The 17,283-nt window shown below is 35.9% G+C and overlaps 1 protein-coding gene across 2 annotated transcripts; it reads right to left on the bottom strand.

Moving 5' to 3' along the window:
• Nucleotides 1–3,162: 3,162 nt before the first annotated feature.
• Nucleotides 3,163–5,457, bottom strand: LOC124363223 (jerky protein homolog-like). 2 transcript variants are annotated; one of them, XM_046818389.1, is made up of 3 exons: nucleotides 5,356–5,457; nucleotides 3,792–5,085; nucleotides 3,163–3,744 (listed from the first exon to the last, which is right to left on the bottom strand). In XM_046818389.1, the coding sequence occupies exon 2, from the start codon at nucleotides 5,083–5,085 to the stop codon at nucleotides 3,814–3,816; it is 1,272 nt and encodes a 423-aa protein (XP_046674345.1). In that variant the 5' UTR covers nucleotides 5,356–5,457; the 3' UTR covers nucleotides 3,163–3,744; nucleotides 3,792–3,813. The 2 variants fall into 2 exon arrangements, with proteins under 2 accessions (XP_046674345.1, XP_046674344.1); XM_046818388.1 differs by having other exon boundaries at nucleotides 3,163–5,085.
• Between the last annotated feature and the right edge of the window lie 11,826 nt (nucleotides 5,458–17,283).

Raw genomic sequence — 17,283 nt, 5'->3', positions numbered from 1 at the left:
ATACAGGTCTCTTCAGCAAAAACTCTCGAAGTAGGTTCTTTAGTCTGTTTCCTGTCAGGCTGCGGAGGTAGTCTGGTAGAAGGTTTTTAAATTTCCGGCCAATGTATGAAGGTTTCTTCTCGTATAAAGCTGTTCTGTGTTGAGGTAGGGTGAGCCTTGAGGCATGGCGTGTGGGGTAATTATGGAGGTCCATGTGAGTCTGCAGATGTAGTTTATCTACGTGCAAGATGGCTTCATAAATGTAAAGTGCAGGTACTGTAAGTATGCCTAGGGTCTGGTAGGCCTGTCTGCAAGTTTGTAGTGGCTCAAGGTTTGCAAGGGTCCTGACTGCCTTCTTTTGGAGGGAGTACCTGAACTCTCTTGAGGTTTCCTTGGGAGGTTCCCCAGACTATAAGGCCATACCTAATGTGAGACTCTATTAGCGCATAGTAGGCTATTTTTGCCGCTTCCAGAGAGCCTACCCATTTAATACGTTTAACAACGTAGATGCCTGTACTAATTTTATTGCATATATCAAAAGGAAACAATTGTTTGAAGTCAACAAAAACTGCCTACAATCCCTATTACGAGAGCATGGATTTCTAACAAGTGATATTCGGGTTTAGATCAGTGAATATTGTAAACTGGAGGTAGAAAGGTGTTAATTAACATAAACTGTTTAAAGTAGTGCACTGTATAAACAATTGGCTTTTGAAAATTGCAATAAAATCACAACCAGAAGGCTTTATTCTGGAACATTGAGTACAGAATTGGTGTCAATAAACATTACAATAATTAATGTACAAAAATCATAAGCATAAAAAATGTTTGATAGTCATTCAAGCTGAGCAGTGGGCCAGGAACTTATACATCGCGTAAACTGAACTCTCTACAAGCCATTTTTGCAGCATTGTCTTCAGCACCTTAACATTATGTCTTCAGCTCCGCAGGAAGTAGACTGAAGAGCTTCACCCCTGCATATGAAGGTTTCTTTTCAAACAGGAATGTTCTGTGGGATGGAATACTGAAGTCATCTGTATGTCGTGTAAGCCGTCCATGAAAATCTGTTTTTTGGTAAGTCAAAATTGCGGGCAAGTTTAATTACACAAAGTATATAAAGGGATGTAACAATCAGCATATTAAGTGTCTCTACAGCTGTCACATGGCAGTAAGTTAGCTTTGATTCTCAGAGCTTTCTTCTGTAGAACCATATTCTTTGCAGATTTGTGCAAGAACTGTTTACCCATAGGACTATACAATACTTAATATGTGATTCAAAAAGTCCATGATAAGCCTATTTTCGCCTCAGGAACAGTAATATATTTCACTCTTTTAAGAGCAAAAATAGCAGAGTTGAGTTAATGGCTTAACTCATCAACATGGTTATTCCAAGTAAGTTTCTCATATAAGGTGATTACCAGATATTTCGTTGAATGCACTTAAGTCCAGGAACTCCACAAACAGCATCCTTGTGTCTTCCGAGTGTCAGTTGTTTTGTTTAAACTTCATTGAACATTCGGTCATTATTTTCACAATATACTTTGGCCAAGCTGACTGATATAAATTGTTAATTTCGAGTTGCTCTATCACTATGTTACATGATAAAATAACTATCATGAACACAAATAACAGGATAACTGTAGTGATCAATGTGATAAGGCAAGTCTGATATAAATAAAACAAATGATACTGGGCTCATCACATAGCCTTGAGGCACTCCTCTTTTATAAGTAATGGCGCCAATAGTCCAGTTTTCGAAATAGTAAAACTACCATTGCAAATGATGCACCTTGAAACCAAGCACACAAGTCACTATTCTCATTAAACAGTTGCAGTTGTGCCTAATAATATATTATGAGAATCTACATATCTCTCTAGTTTTTACAATAACCACTTAGCATGCACAAGTCTTAAGATAATGTTAAAATAATATTATAAATATTCTTACAATAAAGTTGTATTTATTTAAAAAAATCAAGCTTGAACTTTTTAAAGTGCAACCAACTAATAATATAGCCTCATATTACCAATTTTAGAAAAAGTCATAGGGAAGACCTCCATCCGGGTGGAGAGGGGAGGGTTATTTCATGGAGTTACAAATTTCCACAAGGATTGAGTACGTTTATCTGGTTAAATAATCACATGATCATAATCCTGTGTAAGTTAATGGGATGTCGATAGTAATCACAGTATTGTTACAATGTTTTATTAGATATTTTCGTTTGATTAAAACTGCAACAAATAAAATGTTACACCTACTAGGCTATCATAAGTAAAAAAAACTGTAATTTCGTGAAAATGTTTTTTTTTGTTCCTTTAAAAAATATGTTATTAATTAAAATAGTTATGCTTGAATTAATAAAACTAGTTTGTCTTTACCCAGAAAACAAATCCTCTACAAATTACTAAAGGGCCCAGGACTTAACCTACATGATATCTTTGACTTAATACATAATCAAAGATTTGTTTCATAAGATTATATACATGTTACAGATTAGATACATAACCAAAATGTTTGACTTCAATACCAAATACTCTTCTTAGAATAGAAGGAGGACAAATGCTAGATGGCGAAGCCATTAAATATGGTTTAAAACGCTTGGAGATATAAAAGGGTTGTAGCATTTGTAGCATCCACTGAACTAACACATTTCCCTGGCAGACGTGATGCAATGGCTGATGTCATAGACGATTTATTCATATGACAGTTAAAACTAGTCACGTACTATTGTGTCTTGATTGAGGAAATGATCTCCATACACCTTGGACGAGATAGAAAAGATCGCAATAATTAAATACCGTAATACGGGGTGAATAGGGACAGTTTTTAAAGTTATTTAACAATATTTTAACATCCAAATGATATCTGACATAACTCACATGGTTAATAGTTGGTACTAATGTCTAGGCATCTAATCACACTCCTCTCCTTTCTCAATCAGTAATACCGATTTTTATATTTATTTTATTAATACTGTCCCTATTCACCCCAGGGTTGGGGTCAATAGGGACACCTATTTATTTTACATTAAAATGCCTATTGGGTGTTACTATGGAGTGTATAGGGACACTTATTATGTTTTTTTTTATTCCATTTTAGTTATTAAACATGATTAGATATTCTGTTAACCATTATTTTGTAAACATATTGTCATAAATAAGGATAAATGATTTTGAAAATCGTTGCAAAGTACAAAGTTTTTATTTGTAAAGTAACAAGTTTTACAGTAGGCTACTTACGTTTCAATGGTTTTTAAATAGGCCTATATAAAATAATAAAATTTATGAAAACACACTTTTTACATTTGTTTTGGCCTACTTTAGGGGGTCGGATTCAAAAATATACCGTCCCCTCTGTGAGTGTGGCGGTTTTAAAACTGCCAAAACGTCATCCTTGTTAAATGGGAACTCATCAGGCACATTGGGAAAATAAAAAATATTGTCACATTTACTGGACTGCCGAAGGAATGTCCCAATAAATTCTGCATCTTCGATTCCTAAAACCTTCCCAATAAAAATCTTTACCCCCTTATCATACGTAAATCTCACTTTCACCCAGTCTCCTTCACTGATGCACTCCGCTAAATCTTCAGAACGCTCTTCATCGCTCTTTTCCATATCATAACCTTCTTCATTAGAATCATAATTGGAAAATTCTTGATTGTCTGGTACATCTTCGTTTTCAGATCTTTCATTTTCTGTTTCTTCCTCGTCAGGGTCATCAAAATCTGCAAGAGTGATGCTGCGGCCAGCCGGAATGTTCAGTTTTTTTTTTCGGCCTACTGCTTGTTTTTCACTCCCATCACCATAACGCATCTCTTTCAAGAAAGTTGTTTAACTGTCATTTACACTAGTGCTGCTATTAGCCTGACTGCCATCAACATCTTCATCCTCACACAGCTCAGGGGGCAGCCGGTCCAACACACGTTTTCGGTTAAGAGGAAAAATTCCTGCCTTGTCAAAACCTGCAATGATGTCTTTCTGTAAGTTAGGCTCTAGTTTTTGTAGGGCTTTCCTCACATGAGATGGAAAATATCTCTTATCAAAGGCATTGCTATTCCTTTCATGAAATTTTGCTTCTTCCATAACATTACGCCAGCATTTTTTCATGGGACCAAACAGTGCTATATCCAGGGGCTGCGTCAAATGGGTTGAATTAGCCGGCAGAAAAACAAACTGGATGTTGTTTTGTTCACTTAGCCGAATAACAACCGGTGACAAATGTGAACTTAGGTTGTCACCTATTACAACTTTTTTCCCATTTGATCTGCGACAGTACGGGATGACAACTCTCTGAAACCAATCTAAAAATGTGTTTCCGTCAATCCAACCTGACTTGGTGCGGTTGTAAAAGCATCCTGAAGGTCCACCTTGGCACCTTAAATCGTACAAGTTAGTGGCTTTATAAATTATGTAAGGAGCCAGCATTTTGCCAGAAGCAGTGGCAGCAAACATCACAGACACATTGCTCTTACTTTCGTTCATAACTCGCTCAGGGTATTTACAACCCCTTTTAAAAATTAGTTTCCGACGGCCTGGGTCATCGGACAACGCAGTCTCATCATAATTGATTATCATATCGGGAGGAACATCTGTAACAGTGTCCTTCAACTCATCAAAATAGTCATTGATTACTTTTGGAGATAATTTCGCTCTACTTCTTTTAATGTTTTGGCACATTCTTTGGGACAGAATGGCCTTGTGTCTTGATAAAAACCCATCAGCCCAGTCTGCACCAGGAAAGTTATTTTTAAATTTTAATACATTCTTCCCTTCTATATCCAAATGATATTTAACAAAACAACGAACATCAAATGTACTCAGAGGATAACCCCATTCACCACACTTAGATAGGCTAGCACTGATTTCTTGCTCTAACTTTGAGTCCAACGCGGTCTGTCCTCCTTTCTTTTTAAAAGTCAACTTTCGTCCACTTCTTGCTTTTTTTGCGTATCGGTGCAGCGCTGATTTTGAGATTTTAAACTGCTCTCCAGCTTTTCTAATAGACATGCCTTTTGCCACGGCATCTAGTGCTCGTTTTATGGCTTCTTCATCAACAGGGCGGTGATGTTTGGCCCTCGGATCTCTTTTATAAGTCCTCGGCATCTGAAATCAAACGACACAGATTAGGCTAAGTCTTAAAAATATACTGTAAGACTGCATAAATATCATTATAAAAACATCTAATAAGCAATTTCTTTCATTGAAGGTAACCTACGCAACAAACTATTTTATGTTAGATCACTTGGCTTTGACCACAAACAATGTCCCCATTCACCCTTTTTTTTCTTCGAAGTACGCTTTCTTTTTGTTTTAAAATTTGTAACATAACAAATTATTATCCTATTTCTACTTATATTACGTTATTTTACTCACCTTGAGGTATTTAAAAAGGCTAGATTATTCTTGTTTCATAGAAACATCAACTTGGTTCACACCACAACAACCATGACAAATTCCTAAAAAGTCAACAAAACACAGAAGTTGTAAACATAGAGTAATAAATGTCAACAAAGTTTTTTTCAGACACGTTTTCGTAGGGTATGTTATGGCTTAACTATTGACACTTTGTTTACCACTATTTGATAAAAAACATGTATGTAACAAAATAAAACAAAACTTTTTCCGTTTTTGTCCCTAATCACCTCGGCGTCCCTATTCACCCCGTAATACGGTAACTGGAAACAATGTTGACAAATCCTGATTTGTGAAATGGGATAGAATAAGACAGATTTTAACTCATCAAGTAAATGCACCAGTAGTCAGATAGGTATTAAATTAAATAGTTTACAAATTGGGGCTGCAAGTGTGCTCCTACTACACTTTAAAATATTAAGTGGAGCTTCATCATATAGGGGACGCTGCGTTCCTTGGGCTCTGACGTCACGCCTAGGTTTGTTAACTGGCAAACTTACTTGGATGAAAAGAGATCAATAAACGATATAACCAGTGACATTAGAGCAAAACTTCTAAGTCGTAATCAGGGAGTTATGTATTGAGTAGACTGTAGCTGAATAATACAAATTATATGCTTAATTTACGTATTGTTGCTAGCTGTAAAATACTGTAACACGTGGTCACATTGATGTAAAAAACAAAAAACTTAAGGTAGTGCAGCTTACTTGACTGAGCTAATAATACATAATTTATCTGCGACTTTACCTATAATATCAATTAAAATAAAATGGTGCTCGTTGGTAAAAATGGTCTGACCGATGTGGCTATTCTTATTTTAAAATTCTCGTAATAGTCCAAAATAATCTTTTTATGAAAAGGAAAATATGAAAAGTACTCAGATATTCAAATGAAACGGGAAATACCAAGCATTTCTAGGGACAAAAGTGTACTATAGACAGCAACGGTAATATACATTGTGTTGTGGCTACTATTTAAACATTGCAATAAAATTCAATTTAATGAACTAAATTGTGGATATATGCACGTCAGGTATCCATAATTGGATTCTTGGACATTGTGGCATGGAATATTTACAGTAGCAGAAAGGATAAAAAAAATTAAAAGGTAAAAGTAAACCGAGAGCAGCGATCCCTTAACTATTGACAACAGAATCGAGGGGATGTTAAATCAGGACATGGGCACGGTCACTGCGCTGAATAAGGACTCCTTTATTATAAGGGGTTTTGTTTTATTTAGGGCATGAATATAGCCACTGCTCTGATATAGCACCCCATTTCGGACCGTCAAATCGACGCTACGAACGAGGGAGTACTATGTGCAAGGGGCGTTAAATCAGGTGCACCTTCATATAGACCCTGGCCCTTCGAATCATTTGCGTTTTATACTTTTTCAATACATCCTCTAGAGTGTAATTGGACAATGTATTCTACGGTAAATGACATAAAATCCTCTAAAAGATGTACATGGTCTCCAAAATAAATTCATTTTTTAAATGAATTTGGCCAATGGAGGAATTGAGTCAGGGTAAAACCAAAACCCAACCACGCGAAATTTCGACTTCTTCCAATTTAGCTCTGACGAGGTAGGAGTATTAACAATATACAGGCATACTCACGTTTCACATATCGGAACTTTTGATCAATGATATCGTTTGTAATAATTGAGTCTCATGAAAACTTAATATTAAAAAACATATTCATATAATTAGTTTTTGACTTGTTATATGAAATGTTCATAAGTGTTTCAAACATTTATGATGAGATTCTATATATAAAACAGTGCATATAAATGTACGTACTAAGACATACCGTACTGGTGTTCATAAATGTATTCTAAACTAATAGCCTGCATGAGTTTGTTTTTAGTTTTAACACAAATTTATTACTTTTGAACCACTTACAATAAGTTTATGATACTTTGGGACTAAATTAACCTTTGTTATGCATTTTTAGAATAATATATGACTATCCTTACCATTTTAAAAATGGCAGACGGAAATTTTTAACACCCTCCATAAAATGGATAAAGATATGATTTAATGTAACTTATTTTACTACATTGATTCAATTACAACAAAAAAGTTCTATAAAATTACAAAGCCAGATATAGAAAAGCGAAGCTGTATGATAAAAACGCTAAGACATGTGTATAAGCGTATAGAAAAAGTAAATCTGAAAAGCGAAGCGAATACTGACTAAAGTCAAAGTTTGAATTGACTTGACACACTGGTATAGTGAAGTAAGTGAGTCAGTGAGTCAATGCACACGAACATAAACCAAAGGGCGAAGGCTGAGTTAAGCGTGAGCGGTGAGTGTGTGGGTTAAGAGTGGAGAAATCTATTCTGCAATTCCATATTAGTTCGTAACGAGTGAATGGAGTGAGATGTTGTTATCCAATCCCAATGTTGATAGCTAGCTGTGAATTACTATTTGATGATTAGATCAAATCATTAAATACAAATAAAATTAAGCTTATAGGTTAAGGTTACAGTCAATACAAACATCAACGAGTAAGTTGATAGTATTTTATTTACAAATACTTAAAGCTACTTTGGGACTATAAATACTAAATATTTTCAGTTACATACAAAGGAAGAGGTTAAATTAGTATGAAATAATTAATTGATTAAACGGTTCTTGTATAAAAAAAACATTAGTAGCTAATTAGAAAAATAGGAAAGGATAGAGTTTTTAAGGTTTGTTCCAATTTATAACTGTTGATAGCCTATATTATATTGGTAGGCTAACACACACACACACACATATATATATATATTTATATATATATATCTTTTCCCGACATGGTAAGTACAGTCTTTAATGATTCTATTAATTGATACATAAGTTACATTTTAAAAATCGAATATCTTATGTGCTGAAAGCAAGTTGGCTTTAGGCCTATTATTAACAAATGTTTACAGTAGACAATACAAAGGTCAGTAAAGCTATTAATGTCCAGCTTGGTATGATTTGTTGATTGTTTTAATGGAAAGTACTTTAAAAGTGTTAAGGGTAGTAATTTTTAAGAAAAAAGGTGGCCTATTTTGGTATTATCCAGAGGTCACTATGTTTGGCACAGTGTTTCTTACAGAGGACCTAAAAACTACATTATTAGAAATAACACTTTATTAGACTTGCTGTGAAAATTATGATGATCGGTTCTGGTTTTCTGCCTCCCAAAAGGAAGTGATGTCAGCAAGAAGTAGGCATCTCTGTCTACCTTTTGGTATTACTAGATTTAGATTACGTTATTATAAATATGTTGCTAGTAGTGCCAATGTTATAGATAACATTTTTGAGCGCTCATGTGATCTGATCTGAATTTGGGTACTATCTTGAGGGATGTTTTACTTTTTTTTTTTATTAGAAGTGCACGGTGCCGCTAACCCAAAACATCGAAAAACATCCCTCAAAATTGTACCTAACTTATACAGGTAACTATATAGATAACTAAAAGTGTCAAGAAGTCTTATGTTTGAAATTATAAGAAAATATTTAAATTATTAAAAATTGCTGTAATGCTGAGCACCAAAAAAGCTGTACAAATTCAATCATATAGGCAGTGAATTGATTTTTTCAACAAGCCTTATCTCTTTACAATATTTCTTGCAAAATATAAACCTTAAAAATGTTAATTGATATGCTTTTTGATCACCTAGTATATATGATGACATTGATGACTAGTGCTCAAAGTTCAAAAAAGAATCATGATAGCCTAATCGCTAACAGTTTGTAAACTAATAAAGTGAATTTAGCCTGAAACTGAGTGAAAGTAAAAGTCAATAGTGTTGTTGTCTGGTATATCAGTGGTTAATTTTAAGCTAAGGATACAACAGTGTACTGCTGTAACTACCTTTGTTTTTTTTAATAAATTTAATTTGCAATAATTGGCCATAGTGACCTATTCATAAGTTTGACAATAATATGTCCTATAAGACTGGTGTTACAAAAATAATTAAATGAAATAAGTTAAACAGCAATATTACAAAAATAATTCAATGTACTGACAAAAACTTTCAACAATTTAAATGAGAAATGTAATTGTATTATGAGAAAATTTAATCTAGTTTCATCTGAGGATACAGGTGCAGATTTGGTCTTAGGAGCAGTACTTCTGCTAGACTTTTAATAGATTTTATAAACTTATTTTATCATTATTTCCAAGGTTGCAAGGAATGGTATTGATCTTTTAAGATACAATTTCAAAATGTTTTACATTTCTTTTAAGAATATGCATAGTTATGCTCTTTCTAGAGCTCCTTCGGTAGATATATTTATTTGTTATTTAGAAAATGGGTGTTTTTTGTTGATACACACTTTGATTCTCATGACTTTGAAAAGTTTCAGTTACAAAAAGTAAATCTGGTAGTGTATATTGGATATTCAGAATGTATTTAATACCATGGGCAGAGTATGATAAGCAGACCTGGTTTTTATCTCGCTTATTACAATCACCAGTACTTGTTGGGGGGGGGGGTGGGGGGGGGGGGGGGTGGGGGGGGGGGGGGGTGGGGGGGGGGGGGGGTGGGGGGGGGGGGGGGTGGGGGGGGGGGGGGGTGGGGGGGAGACCCTAGTGCCCAAAACTGCGTGACCTGTCTACAGCGACGTAACTAGGGGGGGGGCACGCGGGGCATGTGCCCCGGGCGCAAGTTGTTGGGGGGGCGCCAACACGGCCACAGATTTTTCTAATAAAAATTGTTGAAAATATTTTTTAATGCGAGGTGTGTTGCAAAAGAAAATCATTATATTTATTATTTTTTATTTGATTTAAGTCTAAGAAAATGCAAAGTGAAATGATGAATGCTATCTGACTATTTACGAATCATGTTTACGGTCTGCATGAACTTGTACAGAACGAGTATGGGCACACTGTGTTATCTGTGGAATGACTCACTAGGACGGCGCGGCGTCAGACACTTCCTTCCCCTCCCGGCTCCCACCCGCAGCTCCCCCATCCCTCTCACCGCACCACACATGCCACATTGCCACAAACACAACACATCGATGCTCGCTGGCCTGACCTTGACTAACAGACCTAACTGCGTATGTTGTGCAGTTGTGCACTACTATTGTTGACAATAGTTCATACTTCTACTTCATTATATACATCATCAGTGGTTCGGTTCACGTAAAGTGGTTGCGGAGCTGTTTCTTTGAGCAGCGACGTAACTAGGGGGGGGCACGCGGGGCATGTGCCCCGGGCGCAAGTTGTTGGGGGGGCGCCAACACGGCCACAGATTTTTTCTAATAAAAATTGTTGAAAATATTTTTTAATGCGAGGTGTGTTGCAAAAGAAAATCATTATATTTATTATTTTTATTTGATTTAAGTCTAAGAAAATGCAAAGTGAAATGATGAATGCTATCTGACTATTTACGAATCATGTTTACGGTCTGCATGAACTTGTACAGAACGAGTATGGGCACACTGTGTTATCTGTGGAATGACTCACTAGGACGGCGCGGCGTCAGACACTTCCTTCCCCTCCCGGCTCCCACCCGGCAAGCTCCCCATCCCTCTCACCGCACCACACATGCCACATTGCCACAAACACAACACATCGATGCTCGCTGGCCTGACCTTGACTAACAGACTAACTGCGTATGTTGTTGCAGTTGTTGCACTACTATTGTTGACAATAGTTCATACTTCTACTTCATTATATACATCATCAGTGGTTCGGTTCACCGTAAAGTGGTTGCGGTAGCTGTTTCTTTGAGTGTTACTAGCAATATTATTTTCGTGTTTGTGAATATTAGTCATGTCGAAAAAACTGTCTGGTGCGGAAAATCGCAAAAGAGCTAAATGAGAGAAAAAAAGAAGCACATCAATCCTCGTCTCTTCTATCATCATGGCTAAATGAAACAAACAGTAAAGGTAGGTAAGATAGATATACAGTACTTTGTTACTTTGTATTTATTAACTAATACAGATTAATGATTAACTTATTGAAACCTTAAAAATATATCATAATTAACTTTTCTGTAACTGTAGCAGCGTACTATTGATATGAATCTGTGTTTAAAAAATATATAATTGAACACAGGGTTTAAGCTTTCTTCTTCTTAAGCTATTTCTTAGAAACGCTAACAAGCAGCAAATCTAGTCATCGTCACACTTGAAGACGACATTTCGCTTTAACCAAGAACTAAGAACGTCATAATTTATTTAAAAAAAAATAGTATAGTAGGAGATGCTTTGTCGGCAGTATTGTTTAATTTTAGCGTTAAACTATGCTTTTAGATAAATACGGCACAATTTAAACAGCTAAGTTCTACCACAAATTGACAAATATACCAATAATATTATTTTATCGAATGAAAGGTAACTCGAATTTTTTATTTTTTTCAGATGAAATCAGCTGTAGTACAAGTACGACTTTTGAAGATGGAGGGTCATCAGCTGATGCAGTCCAAAGACGTGTTTTCAACTAATGCTAATCTTGGTACGGAAAATCTTCAGCTGGAAGAACTTCCAGTTGTACCAACGGTCACCCAGGATGACGTCGAGGGTGAAGAGATCGAGATGTTTCAACCGGAGCAAAAGTATAATAATGGTACGTTCTACGAGTTTTGACAACTGATCCAACCCATGGTGAGTCTACTAAATCTATTGATCTAAAAGATCCGGGGAAGTGGCCTAAATACCATTTCGGATGCAGACAGATGTTTTCTCGTATCGAGATTATTGAATGAAGGGAAAATAGAACCTGATCTTAACAATACTTTAAGAGATGGGAGACAGTTGACTAAAGAGTGGTTTACAAAAAATTATGCCTAATGGCTTAAAAGTACATCGAACATGGCTAGTCTATAGCAAATCAAACAATTCCTTGTATTGTATCCCATGCAAACTTTTTTCGCACACTGAAACATCAACATCCACATAAGATTTCTGCTTTAGCCAAAGATGAAGGGTTCACTCAGTGGAAGAAATTGAGTGAACGGATTCCTGAGCATGAGAACTCCTTAAATCACAAACAGTGCTTTTGTGCTTGGAAAAAATTTAGAATCTAGTTTAAGTAAACGTTCTGGCATTGACAAAGAACTACAAGACATGATTGCACTTGAAGAGGCACACTGGAAGGGTGTTTTGTATGCTATCATTGATGTTAATCTTTACACCTAGCAAAAGATGGCAGCCCATTACGAGGCTCCAATGAAAACCTGGATTTCAGTGACCCTAGATGCGGTAGGTTTTTGAACACTATTGAAACTAGTATCTCATTACCATGCACCTCTGAAAGAGCACATTCTTCGCCATAAAAAAGGCCAAGTCCAGTTACTTTTCGCCGCTCATCCAGAATGAATTTTTTAGACATTATTGCAGGAAAAGTCAGAGAAAACATATTTTGTGACATCAAGGCTTCAAATACTTTTTCAATTATGTTTGACTGTACTCCCGACGTAAGTCATTTGGAGCAAATGTCTCAAGTCCTTCGTTATGTGAAAATCACCGAACAGGGTCCGGAGGTAGTGGAGAGTTTTTATTGATTTTGTAAAAGTTGGTGAAAAAACTGGATTGGGTCTTTCGCAAGAAAATTTCAGAGAAAATCAAAAAAGATGGCTTAGATTTGAAGAACTGCCGGGGCCAGTGCTATGACAATGGTTCGAATATGGCTGGCAAATACAAAGGCGTCCAATCTAGGATTCTTGCCGAAAACAACCTGGCTTATTTTGTGCCTTGCGCGGCTCATTCCTTAAATTTAGTAGGTGCAAATGCTGCTAGTATGTCAGGGGAGGTACAGTCATACTTTGGAACTCTTAAACTGCTTGTACAATTTTTTTGCTTCCTCGACCAATAGATGGGAGGTTTTATTTAAAACATGTCCCTCTATCTCTAAAACTACAAAGTAACACCAGATGGTCGACTAAGAGGGAAGCTGTACAAGTTATATACAAGCATCTAGGTAAAATTATAAATGCTTTAAATGACCTCAGAACCAGCCTAACTACCTCAGATGAAACAAAAACTGAAGCAGCTAATCTTTTGAAAAATGTCAAGCAGTTTGAGTTTATAGTTCTCTCCTGTTTTTGGTACAAGCAATTGACCCGCATTGACATTGTGAAACAAGCTCCTACAAGTGGAGGAATATCACCATACATAGATCGGCCAAACACATCAGTCGATTGATCTCTGAACTAGACTCGGAAAGGGCAAAACTATTTCAAACGCTGCAATGAAAGAAGCCAAAGAAATGGGCAACAAAATCTTGGCCTTGATTCCTCATTTCAAAGTAGTTCGAAAGAGAAGAAAAAAGCGCATGTTTGATGAGAATGCCGAAGATGAAAGCACCTGAATTCTCAGAAGAGAAGAAATTTCAACAGCAGCTATTAGAAATCGTCGATCGCATTCTTTGTGAACTCAGAGAAAGATTCAACTCTATTCAAAACATAAATCATTTGTTTGGTTTTCTCAACGGAGCTAGCTTTGGAACAATGAGTGGGGATGACCTAAAGGCTAAAGCAATTGAATTAGCCTCCAAATATAAAGAAGACTTGGACAAAGACGAATTGGCAACTGAAGTGGAAAGTTTCAAATACCATGGTTTGGATTTAGTACCAAATATCCAAACAGCCAATTCGATTGATCTTCTGAAATTTTTGTGTGTGGTGAACAAAATGGAGGATTGTTATATCCAAAACATAATGACTGCCTTACGGATCTTCTTGACAATTCCGGTTTCAGTGGCTTCGAATGAAAGAAGTTTTAGTAAACTTAAAATAATAAAAAATTATTTACGGAATTTGACAGGGCAACAGAGGCTGACAAAACCTAGGGATTATTTCCATTGAGCAACCAGGTAGCCTCAAAAACTATGCTTCAGTGAGATTGTATTTCAGTACATTTGCTGCAAGAAAAGGCCCGAAAAGTTAAATTCTAAGAACAATTAAATGTTTAAATCAATATTTTACATAATTTACTATCATAAGTGTTTTAGTATAAATGGTGTTGTTTTGAAATAAACTATTTGTTTTTGAAAATACGTATTCTATTATTTACCAAAATATATTTAGGCCTATATACTTTGAACTTGAGGTTGAGTATTTTAAGATCAAGATTCAAGATAGTATTAATGTAGCGTACCCGGTACCGATGGACACACCACACTTTTTAAGAGGAGTTATAAGGAATTAGTTTCAGTTCCAATTGGTGGTGGGGGGGGAGGGGCGCCAAAATAGGTGTTTGCCCCGGGTGCTGAATAACCTAGTTACGTCGCTGCCTGTCTAGTGTTTTGGGAACAGGGGCCAACAGAAAAGAAACCAAGTAACCAAGAATACAAAATCAACCGACTGTCTCGACTGACTTTCAGAACAATCGAGTGGCGAGTAATGCATTTAGGTTCGTCTTGCTATTCACTTGGTTGGTTTGTTTCACTGACTCACGGACTTTCATGGGTTGTGCGGTTGTCAACGAAATGTCAAAACAATATTGAGTATTGACACTATTTTAATATGGAAATCATGTGGTATTTCAATTTATTTATTTGGTGTAGCGTTAACGGTAACTGTATATGAAAACTGTACTGCTTTCTAAGAAAATTGGTAAGATGTACTTTTTTATTATCAATCTTAAATATAATAAGGTTAGGATTATGAACTTAACCAAAAAAGAACGATCAGATTTAGATTCAAATTCTATGAGAGCTCCTACAATATCTTCTAGATAGATTTGTACCTTTCCTCAGAAACATTAACCCTTTTAGTGCCATGTCAAAAATTTAAATTTATTTTTCAAGGGATGTCTCATATTTTCCACCCAGTACTTCTGTAGGATGCCAGACCTACTTCAGTCATTTGCAGTGTTTTACTATTTAAATTTGTGAAAATTACAAATATTGAGGTACCTATGCTCCTAATTTTTTTCGGGTAGGGTATGATAAGCTGACCCGGTTTTTTATATTGAAGAATGTAGTCGATACCCAATATTCGCATCTCAAATCCTAGACTACCAATCAATATAAAAGTTCCTATAGTCCTCAATAACAATCATATGTTTTAAATTAAAATATGAATTTAATATTTACAGTGATCAAACAAATTATTATAACCAAAATTAGGAAAACTGAAGACGACCATATTTGCTCCTCTCACAGTTACAGTTGTTTCTTTCCCGCAAATTTCACATAGCTTAATGGGTTTTTCGTCGGTACGAGTCCAACATGTTGAAGCCACGAAAAACATGTCTTATCATCTTTCAAAGCAATGTCATGTAGGTAGCTTTCTAAAATTGACTGCCATTTTTAACAATCAAAATTACTTAAATGTAAAATTGAAATGTTACCTTACGTGTATTATGTATTATTTTAGTGTGTACAGCTATTGATATAGATTATTTAAGTTAATAGTTCAAAATAATTAATCAGTATCAATTGAATTATACTGATGGTTATGATTAAGTAATATCATTTTCCAATTTCAGTATAAAAAAACCAGGTCCGCTTATCGTACCCTACCCTTTTTTTCCTTGAAAGCAGTGAAATAAATTTCTGTCTTAAAAAGTATGGTAAATCTAAGCAATATATGGGTCAACCTCGATTTTTCTCATATTACAATATAATGTTCCAATAGTCAATTAGAAAAGGAAATGACTAGAATTTCTTGCCGGAAAGCAGTTATAGGGAGCAGGCAACCGCCAGACGGTCATATATTGCTTATAGTTACCTATTAGTGATCAGGGGCACTGACTGGATCTGGGCTTCAAATTTGGAACTACTCGAGTTAATTTTTTTTCTAAAAGAGCAAGCAGCGCGAAGCGCTGCGCAGCGGGCAGGCTTCGTGCGTGATCCTTTTTTTATTAAAAATTTTCTGATAAATTGTTATTACATATTACAATATAATGTAGGTAATGTATGTAAAACAATTTTAAACACATAATTACATTGCTGGAAAGCAAAGTAAACCAATATAATCCGCCCAATACAAAATCTCCGTAAAAAAATCTGGTAAAGGAATCTGTGTCATTCCTTTTGGCCTGAATCAATTCAGTGTATACGAAGATCACGCACGATGCTTGCCACCGATGCGCAGCGCTTCGCGCTGCTTGCTCTTTTAGAAAAAAAAATTAACTCGAGTAGTTCCAAAATTTGAAGCCCAGATCACGTCAGTGCCATGATCACTAATAGGTAATTCTCGCGGTTGCCTGCTCCCTATAACTGCTTTCCAGCAAGAAATTCTAGTCATTTCCTTTTTCTAATTGACTATTGGAACATTATATTGTAATATGAGTTGCCTGCTCCCTATAAACTGCTTTCCGGCAAGAAATTCTAGTCATTTCCTTTTCTAATTGACTATTGGAACATTATATTGTAATATGAGAAAAATCGAGGTAGGTTGACCCATATATTGCTTAGAATTACCAAAAGTATAAAACAAGTCGTATGTATGTTTAAATGGCTTAAGTTATGTTATCTCAGGTTAAAATTTTGGTACTTTGAGATTATACCGACACACACCCAGACATGAATCGTTATTTGACATTTTGCTTCTACTGGCTACTAGATTAGCGTAGAACAATATTTCGTCAATATAAAACATGAATTGTCTTATCGCAAACCCCTCCCCATCCTCAGACAGAGGTCAAAGTCGAGCGGTCTAGTAGATAACGTGATTGCAGAGTCTTGCCGCCCGTTCAGCTGGTGCGTCGCTTTGTTGTACTTCTGTGTTTTACCCCTACATTTCTCCAAACAAATTACATACATTAAACGAAAAACAAACATTACCAACCAAAAAAACTAAACTCTTTATTGAAATAAAACACAACAAAACTTGTTTTTATTCTTGATCACACTCTACCACCTAAAATGCGAGTGCCTCCAACCATCAGCATGGGCTTCGAAGGTGCTGCCCCACGCTGATGTCAACGAAAGAAAAAACATCCCTCGAGG

This window comes from Homalodisca vitripennis, chromosome 5 (genome assembly GCF_021130785.1).
Source record: "Homalodisca vitripennis isolate AUS2020 chromosome 5, UT_GWSS_2.1, whole genome shotgun sequence".
NCBI lineage: Eukaryota > Metazoa > Arthropoda > Insecta > Hemiptera > Cicadellidae > Homalodisca > Homalodisca vitripennis.
The sequence above is the reverse complement of the archived record's forward strand: the minus strand, read 5'-3'. Positions and strand labels throughout refer to the sequence as shown.